This window comes from Elgaria multicarinata, chromosome 4 (genome assembly GCF_023053635.1).
Source record: "Elgaria multicarinata webbii isolate HBS135686 ecotype San Diego chromosome 4, rElgMul1.1.pri, whole genome shotgun sequence".
NCBI lineage: Eukaryota > Metazoa > Chordata > Lepidosauria > Squamata > Anguidae > Elgaria > Elgaria multicarinata.
The window spans coordinates 50,325,250-50,341,575 of record NC_086174.1 but is presented as its reverse complement, the minus strand read 5'-3'; the positions used below and the strand labels follow the sequence as shown (position 1 = coordinate 50,341,575).

General features: G+C 39.0%; 1 protein-coding gene across 4 annotated transcripts in view; it reads left to right on the top strand.

Moving 5' to 3' along the window:
- Window positions 1-16,326, top strand: part of BIRC6 (baculoviral IAP repeat containing 6) — a 169,003-nt gene that overhangs the window by 103,582 nt on the left and 49,095 nt on the right. For all 4 annotated transcript variants that reach the window (XM_063124258.1, XM_063124259.1, XM_063124260.1 and 1 more), the window contains one exon: window positions 1,013-1,181. In XM_063124258.1, the coding sequence (XP_062980328.1) occupies window positions 1,013-1,181 (169 nt within the window). The remainder of the gene's footprint in view (window positions 1-1,012; window positions 1,182-16,326) is intronic.

Sequence of the window (16,326 nt, the reverse complement as noted above, 5' to 3'; positions counted from 1 at the left end):
GATACCTCACATACTCTGGCCCCGTTCAGATGACACACTAAACCATGCTGCTTAACCACAAAACGGTTAACGGAATGCTTAACCATGATTTACTGTGTTGTCTGACACACGTTTTCCCTAACCATCTGCCCCGTTAACCACATTGTGGTTAGGCTCACTAACCACGTTATGCAGTGTGGTTAGCGGCACAAACCATGGCTAAAAATGTCACCTGACACGTGTCTGTGGTTAAGGGGTTAAGGCATAGAGCTTCCAGTACAGAGTTGCCTAACTAGGTGGGTCCACTCTGGCCAGTGGGCTCTATGGTTGCTCTGGACTGCTGATTGATACGCTCACTGCAGATGCCATTTCATGTTTCGCATTAGTTTTTTGGGAGCGATTTTTGCTCTTTTTAGCAGAGCGTGCTTACAGTAGAGCATTTTAAATCCTCGTTTGCAATTTCCCCATACAAAGTATCCATTTCTCCTACCCCGTTGAAGCGCCATTACACCCCTCAGGTTCTAATTACTGTAGCGGCACTTCCTGATGATGCAGCTAGCACAGCCGTCCTGGAAGGCTTCTGCCTCCCCTGTGATGACTGTAGAGGTATAGCAGGCATGGCAACGCAGAAAGCAAAGGAAACGCTCACTAAATGGGGCGATGCATGCATATAATTGCTGATTTCATTGGTGCCTGCTCTAAAATGATGGCCGTAACTGTCAGGGCTTCTAGCACTAGGACTGCTGGGATACAGGGTGGATCAGTTGGAGGAATCAGGTGCTCCACTAACCACTTTGTGGTTAGCGTGTGTTTAAGGAAAACTTAACCACAAAGAGGTTAAAAGTGTTGTCTGCAAGCATTCTGCATGTTTAGCGTTAACCATGGTTAAGCTAAACACAAAGCCCAGAGTGTCGTCTGAACCAGCCCTCCATGTAGTAAGAGCCTAATTATTATCTTTTAGCTCAAATTCTATATGACGTAGTTCTATAATTATTAATCTAATTTTGACTCTTGGTGTTTTTAAATTTTTCAGGTTTTGGCTAGCTACATAAATCCTGCCGGCAGCACATCAAATGGAGATGTCCAGACCAGCCATGAAAGTAGAGGACAAAACAGCAATGCCCTTCCGTCAGTTCTCTTAGAGCTACTTAGTCAATCATGTCTTATTCCAGCAATGTCATCTTATCTCCGCAATGATTCAGGTAGTGTGCTACTTGTTTTTTAAAATGGCATGTTCCAGACTTCAGTCCAGTTTATGAATTGCAAGTTTTCCAAAAGGTGCTTCAAAGAATATCAAATTCAAATGTAGCTTTTGAAGTTTCAATGTAAAACATATGAAAAATAAGTAGTTTGTAGCAGATCATCATTGGCCTGGAAGCCAACAGAAGTATGATTGAGTTGCAGGGTTTTTGAAGTTGACAATGCATATTTTCTATTTCTTGAGCATTTGTTCTTATATAAAAGAACTGTATGCATAAATGTATAAATTGTGTATACTATAAATATAAGATCAAGCAGAGATAAGTATGAAAATGTCCACCAAAACTACATATCTATAGCAGTAGCACCCAGAACTGTTGCAGGGTGAGGGTCTTTCACCATGTTATGCCTGTCATTTCAGTGTTGGCTAGATCTGCTACCAAAATATATAGTTGCTCCTCCTATTGGTGTGAATATGCACGTGCCAATAGGAATTGAACTTCATGTGTATGGACTTGCTGATTATCATGATTAATAGGGATGAGGGAGGGCTTTTAGGTTGCAAGGGAATTCAGTATCAGTAGCAAGTAAGTTCACAGAAGTCTGAGTCAGTGATGGGAGGTTAGAACCTGCATGGCAGTTGAAGGCATGCTGAAGTTGGGTTCATTTTAAATAACAAAAGTGATCCAATGTGTCACAATAGCCTAATATTGTGTTTTTTCATTTAAAAAAAATTACAAAGACGGTGCTTTTACAAGTTTGCACTATGAAATTGTTGATTCCAGTGTCAGTTTACCAGCTGCATGTTGTTTTTTTCCTGTACACACAGGAATGTAGAAAAAAGATATACTTTTACTATATATGTTTGTCTCCTTCTTTCTTTTATTATTCTTCCTATTTCTCATTTGTACTCCTCTCTTCTTTCTTGTTCTCTTAAAAACAAACACACACACACACAACAAAAAATGATGGTAGAATTATTAGTGTAGCCTAGCTGAAGTATGGTACTTGAAACACCATTTGAATATCTGTGGCATTGGGGAGTAACAGTGGGAGCAGGTTATTGCCCTGATGTCCTGACTGTGGGCTTCCTATAGGCATCTCATTAGCCACTGTGGGAAACCACATGCTAGACTCGGTAGCCTTTGGACTGACCCAGCTGGGTTCTTCTTATGATGTCCTCTATATAGTACAATTAGGTGATTTAGTTTGACCTGCTATTTCTGCTGAATACTTTGACTGAATCACAGTGCATGACTTGGTCATTTGGATATGTGGGTATTAATGATGAATATGAAGTACAATTGCCTTGAGCTTTTTGCTGAACTTGTGTATATCTCTTTGTCTTCTCTCCACAATGTGAGAATAACTCGTGCATCTTGCCTTTCAGTAAGGAGTAAGAATTATATTCAGACATTTCAGCAAAGTGTAAGGTGTAAGAAGTGTCAGGATTACTTTTGCACCCTTGGCAATGCTGCCTTGTATCTTCATATACCTAAAGACTCCAGGAGAGTAAAAAAAATAATTACCAGTCAATGAATTCTCTTGTGTTGGTGTTTTGATGAGCAGTTTACAAACAGTGTTAAGCAGACTTTGTGCTTATTAGTGTTGATAAATACTGTTGAATAGCACCATTTTATCCTGTTACCAGTTTTACATTTGCAAAAACCTCTTTATAAAATTCTAACTCCCTGTTGTAGGAACTATGCCCTCCAGTCTATGTGGAGGAGCAATGGATGAGGGCTAACAAACTGAGACTCAATCCAGACAAGACGGAAGTACTGTTAGCGGATGGTTCATCTGTCCGGCGAGGTGATGTTTGCCCTGTTCTGCACGGGGTTTCACTCTCGCTAAAGGATTGGGTCCGTAGTTTGGGGGTGCTCTTGGATCCAGAACTGTCACTTGAGGCACAAGTGAACTCAGTGGCAAAGAGCACCTTTTATCAGCTTAGGCTCATATACCAACTACGCCCTTATCTGGACAGAGATAGCCTAGCTACAGTTATCCATGCTCTGATAACCTCTCGTTTGGATTACAGCAATGCGTTATACGTGGGGCTGCCTTTGAAAACGGTCCGGAAGCTTCAGCTGGTACAAAACAGGGCAGCCCATTTACTAACAGGGACTGGCTGGCCAGTCCTTTTACAACTTCATTGGCTGCCAGTCCAGGTCCAGGCCCGATTCAAAGTGCTGGTATTGACATTTAAAGCCCTAAACGGTTTGGGGCCAGGTTATTTGAAGGAATGCCTTCTCCCATATGTACCTGCCCGGACCTTAAGATCATCTACAGGGGCCCTTCTCCGTGAGCCCCTGCCAAAGGAAGTGAGGCAGGTGGCTACTAGAAGGAGGGCTTTCTCCGCTGTGGCACCCCGGTTGTGGAATGAGCTCCCCAGAGAGGTCCGCCTGGCGCCTACACTGTACTCCTTTCGTCGCCAGCTGAAGACCTTTTTATTCTCTCAGTATTTTAACACTTAATTTTAACTTAAATTTAAATTTTACTGTTTTAACTCTGTATTTTAATCTTATATCAATTTTGCTGCGTGGTTTTATCCTGGTTGTGCTTTTTATACTGTATTTTGTAATTGTGCTTTTAACCTGTTGGTTGTTTCATTATGGTTTTAATTTTTGTGAACCACCCAGAGAGCTTCAGCTATTGGGCAGTATAAAAATGTAAAAAAAAGAAAAGAAAAGAAAAAAGATCTACCTGGGATAGAAGGGCCTCTTAAATAAATGCAGGGACAGCTTGAGACTGTATTGCCCTACCCTAACCAGACTGTGCAGGCTTCTAAAGAGCGGCATACTAAAGAAGCACTAGAGGCTGGCTACTTCACCATACCCAGGCCAGGTGAGCCTCAGAAGAGGCTGTAGTCCTAGCAGCGAAGCTATGCTGCTCTACCTGGGTTGGGCAGCCCTGCTGAAGTCACCAGAGAAATGGTAGGCTGGTGCCTTCCTCACTGCCCTCAACACATCAGGCAAGGCTGCTGCTAGACCAAAAGCATGAAGGCGTCAGATCACTCAACACCCTGTCTCTCTAATACAGGGTCCGGGTCTGGGGATGCCTGTCCTCATAGCTGCCACGGTCGCCATCCTTGCCTTCACCTAACAAATAATCTAGGCAAGGCAGGCCCACCAGCGGCAGCATGAGGGCCACAGCATAGAGGTCAGTGGTGGCTAGGTCTCAGTAGTCCAAGTCCAGCACACTAACCACTGCATCACAGTGACTCTCAAGGTTCCATTTGTCTGCAGTAAGAGTATAGAAGCAGATAGGGCTGGCTAGAAAAACAGGTGACAAATGTTTATGGCATCCTAATATCCAAACGGTTTGGTGACCAAAAGGCAAGATCTAATCATGGCAGCGCTTAGCCAACGCAAGAGAATAAAGAAGAGAACAGTGCAAGACTGAGTCCAAGATATATCAATCACCACCCTGGTTTGCAGCTACCCCATCCTTTTCCCCCTCAACCAAGCCAGTGTGAAAGTATGGCCCTATTCAGAAGACACCTTGAACCATGTTGGTTAAGACCTTAACCACCATGGTTTAAGGTGTCTTCTGAACAAGGCCTATCTCATACAGAAGCAAAGCAAAACATCCTGCTTTGGATTTCTGGTATTGTAGCACTTTTATAGTTGCCAACTTCAAGAAGCTGTTTTTAGTCAATTAAGCTTCTGGATTGTAACCGATTTATCAGTTAATTGATTAAATTTACACAAATGCAAATCATTTGTTAACGAGTATTAATACATTTGTGTAAAATATGACATGTAGATGTTAATACAAATTAAAATACAAATGTATTAATACTCGTTAACAAATGATTTGCATTTGTGTAAATTTAATCAATTACAAACCCACTACACAGCATTTGCAAGCATACTGTAAGTCTCTGTTAGATTATCAGATCAGTAAAATTAGATCAAAAATGAAAACTGACTAGGCAAAATCCAAGTACCAGTGCTGGTTAGCTCTTAAAACCAATACTGCAGACATTTTCCACATACAGTTCAAAACAAGTAATGCAGATGCTTTTCATTGAAGACTAATTGATATTTTTGATCTGTAGATGGCATCAATGCTGCAGTAGTGCCTACCTAGTTAAGTCATATGCCAGGCTTAATCAATTTATTACATTGATTAATCTATTAAATTATAATTGTACTAAAACATGTTCCACTTCATGTATTTTGAATAGCTCCTAATGTTAAGCCCTTTGATAGTGACTTTTCCATGTACAGTATATATATTCCATTTATGTGAAGTTCCTCTTTCAACAGAAAAATCTCATCTTGACGAAGTATAATGGTCGCATTTTCAGTACTTTTGTGTACCTCGAAAGTTGGTTGCTGTTTTCCTAGTTAATTTTAAAAAAGGAGAGAGGAAACATGCATCATATGTAGTTCATATGGCTTCATAGAGGTGATTAATGTGATCAATACTTAAATTGAAATTGCAGTGAAAATTGTGAAAAATAGAATTGAGTGATGAAGACACCTGAATTTAACACCATTTTTCGTAAAAGAAAATTGCCACTTCTGCTTTGCAGTTCACGCGTATGCTTTGATTTCTTAGGAAAAAATGTGACTTTAGTACAGTAAGGAATGACACTTCATAATACTGGAGTTTAGGCTCAAAGGTAATTGAAGGAAAGATCTGTTTTTGTCTTATCTCATTTAAAATAAATTATAAATTATAAATACAATTCTTTAACAACTGTCCCTCAGAATATAGTATCTCATTCACAATTTAAATCTAATCAAAAGTAGATACCAATTAGTTTCTCTTTTACTCAATTCAGTGAGCTCTAAATAGTCTAGGCCCAGGAGACATGAAAGTACACCTCCTATGTGTGCAATGCCAAATCTTGAGGTCATTATGAGATGCTCTGTTGGAAGTATGGTAAGTAGTCAGTCACTGCATCCAGGGTCACCTCCATAGTGGCAACCTCTCACCCCACTCCTCTTGAGGACCTTTAATTAATTATAATTGATTCGAACACTGGAATCTTGAAACAGTTCAATAGGAAAGTTAAAATCTTCAGTTGGTCAATAAGCAAATTAGGTGAAATGATTTATTTAGAACACTTTTACTTATTTGTCTGAAGAGGAGTTCCATTGAGCCTTATCAGTGTTTTCATCAATTTTTTTGTTTCACATCTCAAAATGTGATGTGATCCGCCCTTGGCGCACATAAGCCTCCAGACATAGATGTTTACGAGTATACAATGCCTCCACCACACATACCGCCCTGCATTTCAGCAAGACAGGCTTTTCGCCTCTCTAACTGAGGCGTCATAGAGGGAGAGAAAGAGGCTGGAGAGACCTCAGGATATGGCATAAACTAGCCTCTCCAGTTCTCACCCTGTCCTACTCCTTTACCCCCTCTACAAGGCCGTCTTTGCAACCTTGGAGAGGCAGTGAGCATGGTTCTCTCCACACCAGCTGTGAGGAGGAGGGGGAAAGGGGCTTAGATTCCAGAGTCCGAAGTCAGAGTGCTGTCTCCAAATTTGGATCAAGGAATCTGAAATATTCTCTGGCCCCCAGACTCCGTCTAGGGGCCATAGGATGCTCCCTAAAGTACTCATAATAAAATTAAATGTTTCCTTCCTCCCTTACCATTTTACAAATACTGTCATTTCCTTGCCTTGCATAAGTACTATGTGCTCGTTTTTTCACTTTTAAATTATAGCTTTCCTATATTTCCCTAGTTTCTGTCTTTTCATTTACCTCAGTCTGATTAGCAATATTCCATTCTTATTTCTTCATGTTGAGCTTCTACTACGGTCTTTTTATTTTTGTTTAAAATTATTTTTAGGCCCCCTTTAAGGCTGGAACTCTCCCAAGAAAAGAATCAGTTATAAAAGAATTATACCACAAAAAAGTTATGAAAGAAACAATTATACAAAACAATACAATTAGATAAACATAGAATCATAGAATAGTAGAGTTGGAAGGGGCCTACAAGGCCATCGAGTCCAACCCCCTGCTCATTGCAGGAACCTACCTTAAAGCATACCTGACAAATGATTACCTTAAAGCATACCTGACAAATGATTATGAAAAAAACTAGCCTTCTTACTGGTTTCATGCCTTCGTTCATAGGCTTTTTCTTCGTAATGCCAAATATGGGCTTCTCTTACATGCCAGAGAAATAAAGCTCCTACATTCCCCTAATCTCTTTTTTATATCTCCGGGCACTTGGCTAGTTTCCCAAACATTTGTTTAGATGTTGGTGCTAAAGATGTTTTAGATTAAGTAATCACTGCTTCTGCTGGTTACAGAATTGGGCTTGAATCTGGGAGGTCTGGTTCATCCTACTACCTCTGGGCCCCGGTTCCAAATCTATTAAGGGACCTATCTCATGTCTTAGTAATGAGTCTTACATACAAGAAGAGTAAATAGCAGCAGAGGATAACTGCCTTGTTATACTTCCCATTTAAGTAGAATTTTTCAAACTTTCAAATGTTAATGTTTTCGTTTATAGTAGATTGAAACAGAAGCATAGAGCTCTAGTTTCTGTGTTAGAAATCTTTGTTCAAAAAGCTATAGGCAAAGGAAAGCATGGCAAGTTTGTTTGGAGGGAAATGGGAGTTGTATGTAGATACCCACACTATTAGAAATAATAGTTGTCTAACGGCACACTTGTATATATGTTTACCCAGTAGTAAGTCCCATTGGTTTCAGTGTGGCTTATTCCCAAAGATGCATTGGATTGCAACCTAAGTGACAATATCATAGATGTTTATCCTTTAGATCTGTAGAATAGTCTTCAGAGAATAATTTAATTAGATGGAATTTTAAGCTGGTATGTGAAATATGCCTGCAGAATCCAGGAGATGGACAGTATACAACTTGGTGCAGAAATAACACCAAAACAGTTTAGAAGTCTATGGTTTGGTTTTTCACATGTGGCTGAGTCTTAATCTATTTTTCTTGAATTTAGTTGAATGCTTTTGATTGCTGATTCCAAATATTTTGTTCACTTCAAGTTATAAATAATCCTCTTGTTTTTATGGAAATCACCATTGAGAGAATGACTTACAAAAAATGTATTAAAACTATTACAACGGGTGGAAACTGCATTTTTGTAGTACAGAGATTGTATCTTTGATATCGTATATATTTTACAGGCATGGATGAAAATTGATACCTAAAACCAATATCTGACACAACTGTCAGCGGTATGAAAATTAAAAGTGTTGTGAAAGGCAGTCAATTAAAATTTTATTTACTCATAATACAGTACTTAACAGTGCTCTTGTTTCTACACTTTGTATACATTTGTGTAAATTTTAGCACATACTCATGGTTTAACAAGACTCCTTTCCAACTTAGGTTGTCACCTACACAGAGGTACATAGTCACAAATCCAAAAGCATAATAGGGATCAAGTAAATAAAACATAGGAAGGATTTATGGCACCATTATCTTTTGTTTTTCAACCTGCTTATATTAATGTCTTGCATATTTATTGGCAGAAGAACACCATATGCATTTCCAGTGTTTGAGCTTTACAGTCATCAGTGAGAAGTTGGACATTTATCTGTCTTCATTTACATAACTGAATACTTAAGTGGGTTCAAAGATGCATTTTACAGTCACAGGTGCTATGCCACTAACAGGCACTTCTCTCTGGAATGTGTTCGATATTTTGAGGGTCTGTTTCCTGTTGGGTGGCATTCACCAATCCTACTTGCCACTGCTGGTCTTTTAGCACTATGTGCTGTTCAGAGTTGCTAGAAATCCATCAAAGAGTTGTGTAGATGTACACGAAAACAATTACAAATAGATTAAGCACTGTTCCAATTATTCCCAACAGAGCTAAAACAGACTCCTCTTTTTCCTCACTCTCTTCTTGCCTTTTTACATCTTCTAGTGTTGTGATGGCAGAGCTCCTCATTTTTTCTGCAAAGATCTTCACCAGTGTTCTGACTGCTGGCTAGAAAGGAGGAGAAAAAATTACTACCTTTGTGTGAAAGGGGGGGGGGTCCCTCTTCTATCTCATCACACCCACGTGTGTGTGTACTCTTATAGTATAACACTTCATTTTTATGGTTTATTCCACTCTAATTTAAATTTGTGGGTTTTAAAAATAATAATTTTAGAACTGTTTTCAGAACCTGAATCTATTCTGCTTTAATATAGCTGTATTTTCTGCATTAAAACAAAGTTGATATAAATTGCGTCTTTACCTGATAGCCCAATAACTGTATGAAAAATATCCAGGTGTTTACATAGTTTTATGATGCGATATTGAAGTGCAAATTTTCATCATAGAGCAATAGTAATACATGTAGTTTAATCTTACATGTAGAACAGTCGACTAGTTTTAGTAGGCTTTATGCTTTTACATTTGTATAAGAAATTAAACATTACAAAATGCATGCAATCCTGAAAGGAAAAAAAAAACCCAGTAAACCATACAGATTTTTTCATGTAGTGTGATGATAGAATGTACTATGGTGTTATGTGCATGTTATACTATGTGTATGTCTTATGTGTAATAGCCATTCAGTAAATTGTTTTTTGTGGTATTGAAACAGACTGAAGACAGCTTTTGCTGCAAGGTTCTGTTTATAATCTTAATGTGTTTTGATATGTAAGCAATTACTTAAGCTGAGATTTCTGTCGTATTTAAACATTGCTGTCAAAAAATTCTGTTGTCTGTCTAATGAGAATTTAATGCTTAACAGTTGTGCTGGTTTACACATTTAATATTCAGAAAGGCATTGTATGTTACAGTTGTCTTCAATCTACTGAAGTCTCATGGATTTTTTTTACCATTACATTTAAATGTAAAGTGCTGGTAGCAATAGAAATTTATAATCTAATTTTTTACATAAAGATTTTTAAAAGCCTCTCTTACCCTACATTGCATCAGGAATAAAATCTCATCAGACATGCTGCTTACTCCTCACTGCAGTGGAGAAACAGCCTTATCTTCATGGAGGGCTGTTATTTTCACTCAGAGCAGAAATTGTATGCATGCATGAACAATTCCTTGATAAATTAAGCTTTGGATGCAATAATGTTACAAAATCTTCCAAGAAAAGCAGGCCTGATTTCAGTTGTCCACTGAAACGATGTGGTGTTAGGCAAGAGACCCCTGCTCTGCATATCCAGGTTGTATATTTGTTCCCTTTTTAAATCTTGGATTCTTCCATAGGATGTGCAAACAGTGAAAATACCATTGAGGCTTCCGTTAAAATTTAATCTCCCACTTCTTGTCCTATATATGTAGCTGTTCCCCAAGACATTCCACTGGCATGGCCGATTAACATGCTCCCGATCTTGTTAACTCTCTGAAGATGTTTCTCTCATGTTGCTGAGTTGTAAATCCAAATGCAGCAGATGATATTAGACCAGCCCATCTAGGTTTTTGTTCAGAAGGAGCAAAGTTTGTTTGTTTGCTCTAGGGTTAGGAGTGTTACACACCTGCATTCAAAGCATCTGAGAAATAATTCCAAGGCATTCTTCGGAGCATTGCATAACTAAGCAGCCAGTCAAATCTGAAGAGTGGAATGACAGTGGCTTCAGATGCATACTGTAGTGAGTGGTGACATTGATTAAACATGCAGTTGGCACTTGCTGAATAAAGAACAAGCTACAAGTCACCCTTGCAGACAGTGAGTTGCATAACAATGTATGATGGTTTTGCTGTTTCATTGTCAGGCCAGGCACATTTTAATCCAGTAACAACTGTGAAAAGTGTGCTGTGTAGAATAAAACAGAGTTAACTGTTTGGGGGTTTCTAATACAGTGCAGTGTAACAAGTAGTGACATTAAGGCATTTGAGCCGAAATAGGGTTGCTGGGTATTTTTGTTTTGGATCCCTTTTCATTCTGGTTTTCGTAGGCTATTTTTTCAGAATGGAATTGCCTGTTTAATATCCATTCATCCCCCTTCTGTTCTCCAGCTAAAGAATACAGGTCAGTGTGAATGTCGTCAAGATAATACAGTTTACAAAAGAAATGCTCCTGAACTATTGTAATGGAAAGGAATGATCTGAAATCCTTCGGTGCATGAATTATTAATATGTGTTTATGCAGGCTGGTGTGTGCAACACTTGTTCAGATAAAACCCGAGTGATTATAGTTACCTTAGGTGGCTGTCACTGAAAGGTATTCATTATCCATTAACAGATATGTAGAGGACGCAATCGGAAGAGAATTGTTTTTTGCTTGCATACAGTGTTTGTGTGTTGCATAGCTGCCTTTTATCTGCGGATGTATTCTTTCTGTTAACATTTTTATTCAAGGGGCTCTTCCCATGTAAATAGTGTTGTTGTTGTTGTTTTAAATGATCATTTTAGAGGCAAGTAAAGCCTCAAAAAGGTGCATGCAGAATAAGAAATGTTACTGTTTCAAACCTTATAGGTAATGAAGTCTGTATTAAAATGGAAATATACCCTAAATCTACAGTACTAAACAGTATGGTCTTCTCTGATGTAAAGCAGCATATTTGATGTATTACTGAAATGCTTAATATTTATTTAGTTTGGCATGAAGTCTCTTAATGTGACATTTTCATGTTTGAAAGTGACTTGGGAAGATGAAATTAAGACATGCTTTACTGTTTACATGGCTTTAATTGTATCCTGTATCTTACTTCTGTTTATAACAGATAAGATAGATTCTGAGATTTAATTTGAAACTTAGTCCAGATTTTGATCTGTATGTGACTGGTTTTTGAATAATGCAACCCTTAATTATTATTTTTTACATAGGATTTAAATGCAGGTAAAATATTACTAAAATAGTCAATATGTGGATTTATGTGTTAGAAATAATATTTCACTTTTTAATTTGAAAATAATTTAGGTAAATATCCTTACCTCATAATTGATCACTTGGCATCACATTCTATAAGTAGGTGTGCAAGAGGGTGTAGTTCAGTGTTAGAACACATGTTTTTCATGTAGAAAGTCCTAGGTTCAATCCCTGGCATCTCCGCGTAGGACAGAGCTGCTACCAGTCAGTGTTGACAATACTGGGATAGCTAATCCATTGGTCTGACTCAATATAAGGCTTCGTATGTCCCTAAGTCTCAGGGTGCTAATAGGAAACTTGAATTGCTAGATCTAAATGGCTTTATTTTCAGTCCATTTTTTCTTTATTGTTGATTCTTAAGAATATAGGAAATTGCCTTACGGAGTCAGACCATTGGTCCATCTAGTCCAGAATTGTCAGCACTGACTGGCAGCAGGTCCTCAGAGTTTCAGGCAGAATTATTTCCTACCTCTACCTGGAGAAGCCAGAGATTGGACCTGGGTCTTCTGTATGCAAAGCGGTTGCTCTGTCACTGAGCTATAGCCTTCCCCACCTTCTTAAGTGACTATTATTCCTAAGTGACTCTATTCCACTTCCACCTCCCTCTCTTGTCTGTGAATATCGTGATTCAGAATTGTTTGAATGTTTTCCATTCTTAAATACTCTCTTATAGGGCAGAATCCAACAGGGGCTTATATTCCTGCTTATACTTCTCTTCCACCCGAAAGTGGTGGTTCTCAACAATTCCGTTGCACAAGTGGGACGCACCACTTACACAAGGGAGGTTTAGCGCTTCTTAGAGGAAGCCCTGAAATGAGCAGAAATGCTCATTTCTGGAAGGAAGCCGGCAGAGCACCCTTATGTGAATTCCACCAACCTACCTCCAACCAGAAATAAGTGTTTCTTCTTTCGGGGTGCCTCAAAATCACTAAATCACTATTGCGCAAGTGGTGAGGGCCACTTGTATTTTATTTATTTATTTATTTATTTATTTATTACATTTTTATACCGCCCAATAGCTGAAGCTCTCTGGGCGGTTCACAAAAATTAAAACCACAGTAAAACACCCAACAGGTTAAAACACAATTACGAAATACAGTATAAAAAGCGCAACCAGGATAAAACCACACAGCAAAGTTGATATAAGATTAAAATACATAGTTAAAACAGTAAAATTTAAATTTAAGTTAAAATTAAGTGTTAAAATACTGAGTGAATAAAAAGGTCTTCAGCTGGCGACGAAAGCAGTACAGTGTAGGCGCCAGGCGGACCTCTCTGGGGAGCTCGTTCCACAACTGGGGTGCCACAGCGGAGAAAGCCCTCCTCCTAGTAGCCACCTGCCTCACTTCCTTTGGCAGGGGCTCACGGAGAAGGGCCCCTGTAGATGATCTTAAGGTCCAGGTAGGTACATATGGGAGGAGGCGTTCCTTCAGATAACCTGGCCCCAAACCGTTTAGGGCTTTAAATGTCAATACCAGCACTTTGAATTGGGCCCGGACCTGGACTGGCAGCCAATGAAGCTGGAAAAGGACTGGCGTGATGTGATCTCGCCAGCCAGTCCCTGTTAATAACCTTGCTGCCCTGTTTTGCACCAGTTGAAGCTTCCGGACCGTTTTCAAAGGCAGCCCCACGTATAACGCATTGCAGTAATCCAAGCGAGAGGTTATTAGAGCATGGATAACTGTAGCTAGGCTATCTCTGTCCAGATAAGGGCGTAGTTGGTATATCAACCTAAGCTGATAAAAGGTGCTCTTTGCCACTGAGTTCACCTGTGCCTCAAGTGACAGTTCTGGATCCAATGGCACCCCCAAACTACAGACCCGATCCTTTAGGGAGAGTGCAACCCCGTCCAGGACAGGGCAAACATCACCTCGCCGGACAGATGAACCACCCGCTAACAGTACCTCCGTCTTGTCTGGATTGAGTCTCAGTTTGTTAGTCCTCATCCAGTCCATTACCGTGCCCAGGCACTGGTTCAGAACAGTCACTGCCTCACCTGGGTTTGATGAAAAGGAAAGGTAGAGCTGGGTATCATCCGCATATTGATGACACCTCAGACCACATCTCCGGATAACCTCCCCCAGCGGCTTCATGTAAATGTTAAACAGCATAGGGGATAAGATAGAGCCCTGCGGCACCCCATGGCTTAGGAGCCACGGCACAGAGCAATAATCCCCCAGCACCACCTTCTGGAATCGGCCATCCAAGTAGGAGCAGAACCACTGCAGTGCAGTACCTCCAACTCCCAGCTCAGACAACCTATCCAGAAGGATACCATGGTCGATGGTATCGAAGGCCGCTGAGAGGTCCAGGAGAACCAACAGGGTCGCACTCCCCCTGTCTCTCTCCCGACAGAGGTCATCCCACAGGGCGACCAAGGCAGTTTCCATTCCAAAACCAGGCCTGAAACCCGATTGAAATCGATCTAGATAATCCACTTGTACAACAGAATTGGAGGGGCATAAGAGAATCTCATTGGATTATTATTATTATTTATTTATATAGCACCATCAATGTTACTATAGGATTATAGGATTCTATAATTCAGAATTATAGGATTCTGCCTATAATCTAATATTTCCTATATGCAACGACTGTGAACTTCAACACCAGCTTATAGTTTCTCAAATAAGACATGGTATACTGTTCACTTTGGCTGTTCGCTATGCATCCTTCCAAATGGCTAAAAGTTCATGGTGATAGTAATGTATAATTATACAGTAATGTATAATTATACGGATTAGTGAAGGATTTTTGTCATTGTGACCTTATTTTAATTCATAGCACTCAAAGGATTGGAGGTTACATCTACTGTTGAATGAAACAGTGAAAGCAAAGCACATCACTTATTTACAAAGCAAACAGCTAGTAAAGCAGCATTTAGCAGCTAAAAGTAGTAAACAACCACCAGTTAATTCTTTCCCCAAAAAGCCAAAACACACACACACCGAGAACTTGAGTTGTAGACAAAAGCACTCTGTATTGATTCTGTAGGAGCTAATTTGGATCTTTTAATATACTGGCATTTTATGCTATATTTCAAATTAAAGACATAGGTAAGAAAATGTTTTGGGGAATGCCTCCATTTTAATATGGGCAGCCCCATTCAAACATTTGTTTTGTCACTGTTTTCAAGTAGAGTTCATGCTTAGTTACAGTAGAATTTTGACATTCAGTGATCAATCTTACCATGCTGTTTGTCCTACAATTTCACTTGATTAGAAGTCATTGTTTAAACATTGTTGATTGTGATGGGAACAGTCCACAGGAAGCATTTAACTTGCACACCTTTCTCTTCCAACAATGGCCTTGAGACTGGAAGGTTTCAGTTCTGTTTTTGATTAACAGCATTTCATCTGAAACCTAAACTATGATTAATCTAACTGTTGTTAACAACCCTGCTTTATAACCCATGGCTTGGAAGTTGTCTTATTTCAAACCAACTGTAGTTAAGATTAACCATAGTTTTTCAGGTTTGGATGAGACAACAAACTGGAATTAATAAAAAAAGAAGCAAACCACCTCTTTGTGGCCAGGCAGACTGGCCCATTGTTACCTTGTAAAAGATTCTGAAATAATATATCTCCAGTGGTGCAAACATATTGTGACTTGAAATAAATATGTATTTCAAGAGTTGCAGCTATTCAACTTACTTGTGTGAAATAAGATATTGCCAAACTTAAGGCAGTATTCTATTAACATATATAACCAATTTAAAGGATTTCATTAAGTGGTATGAAAATATATTTATCTTGCATTTATTTGGGGATATTGGAATATTTTAAAGCCTACTTTGGAGACATTTCACATTCTATTTGACCTAAAAAGACACTATGAATTGATGTGGAGTCGCTGGTTTTTCATTCCAAAATTTGATTTAATATGAGGATATTTAGAGAATTCTTTAAATTCAGCTTGTAACCTGGAAGAGAAATGTGGACAAATAATTTACAAAGACTTGAAATATATTTCAGAAAAGATGATTTCATCAAATTGTTGGTTTACTTGCTGTGTAGCGGGAAGATAAACTATTTGAATTCAGCATTACAATATATAGTAGCTGTATACTTTTAGGCTGCTATACAGACCCTTAGATCCACGATTAAACATCTTAGCACAAGGCTCTAATTTCTTTTATCTAGCTATCTTAATTGACTTTCTCTTGAAAAAGAAGCAAGAAACAATAGGCATAAATAAAGTAGTTATTTTTACACTATGATTGCTCATCTTAAATCTTTCTGGACAGCCACTCATCAAAGCTCAAATGATTACACGTCTTTTGCCAATATGTCTCCTTAAATAACTTGCCAATAGCCTCGTTACAATAATTCATAGCTGATCCAAGTGTGTCTTACTGCAGAAGGTTGTTGAAAGGAGAGAAGAAA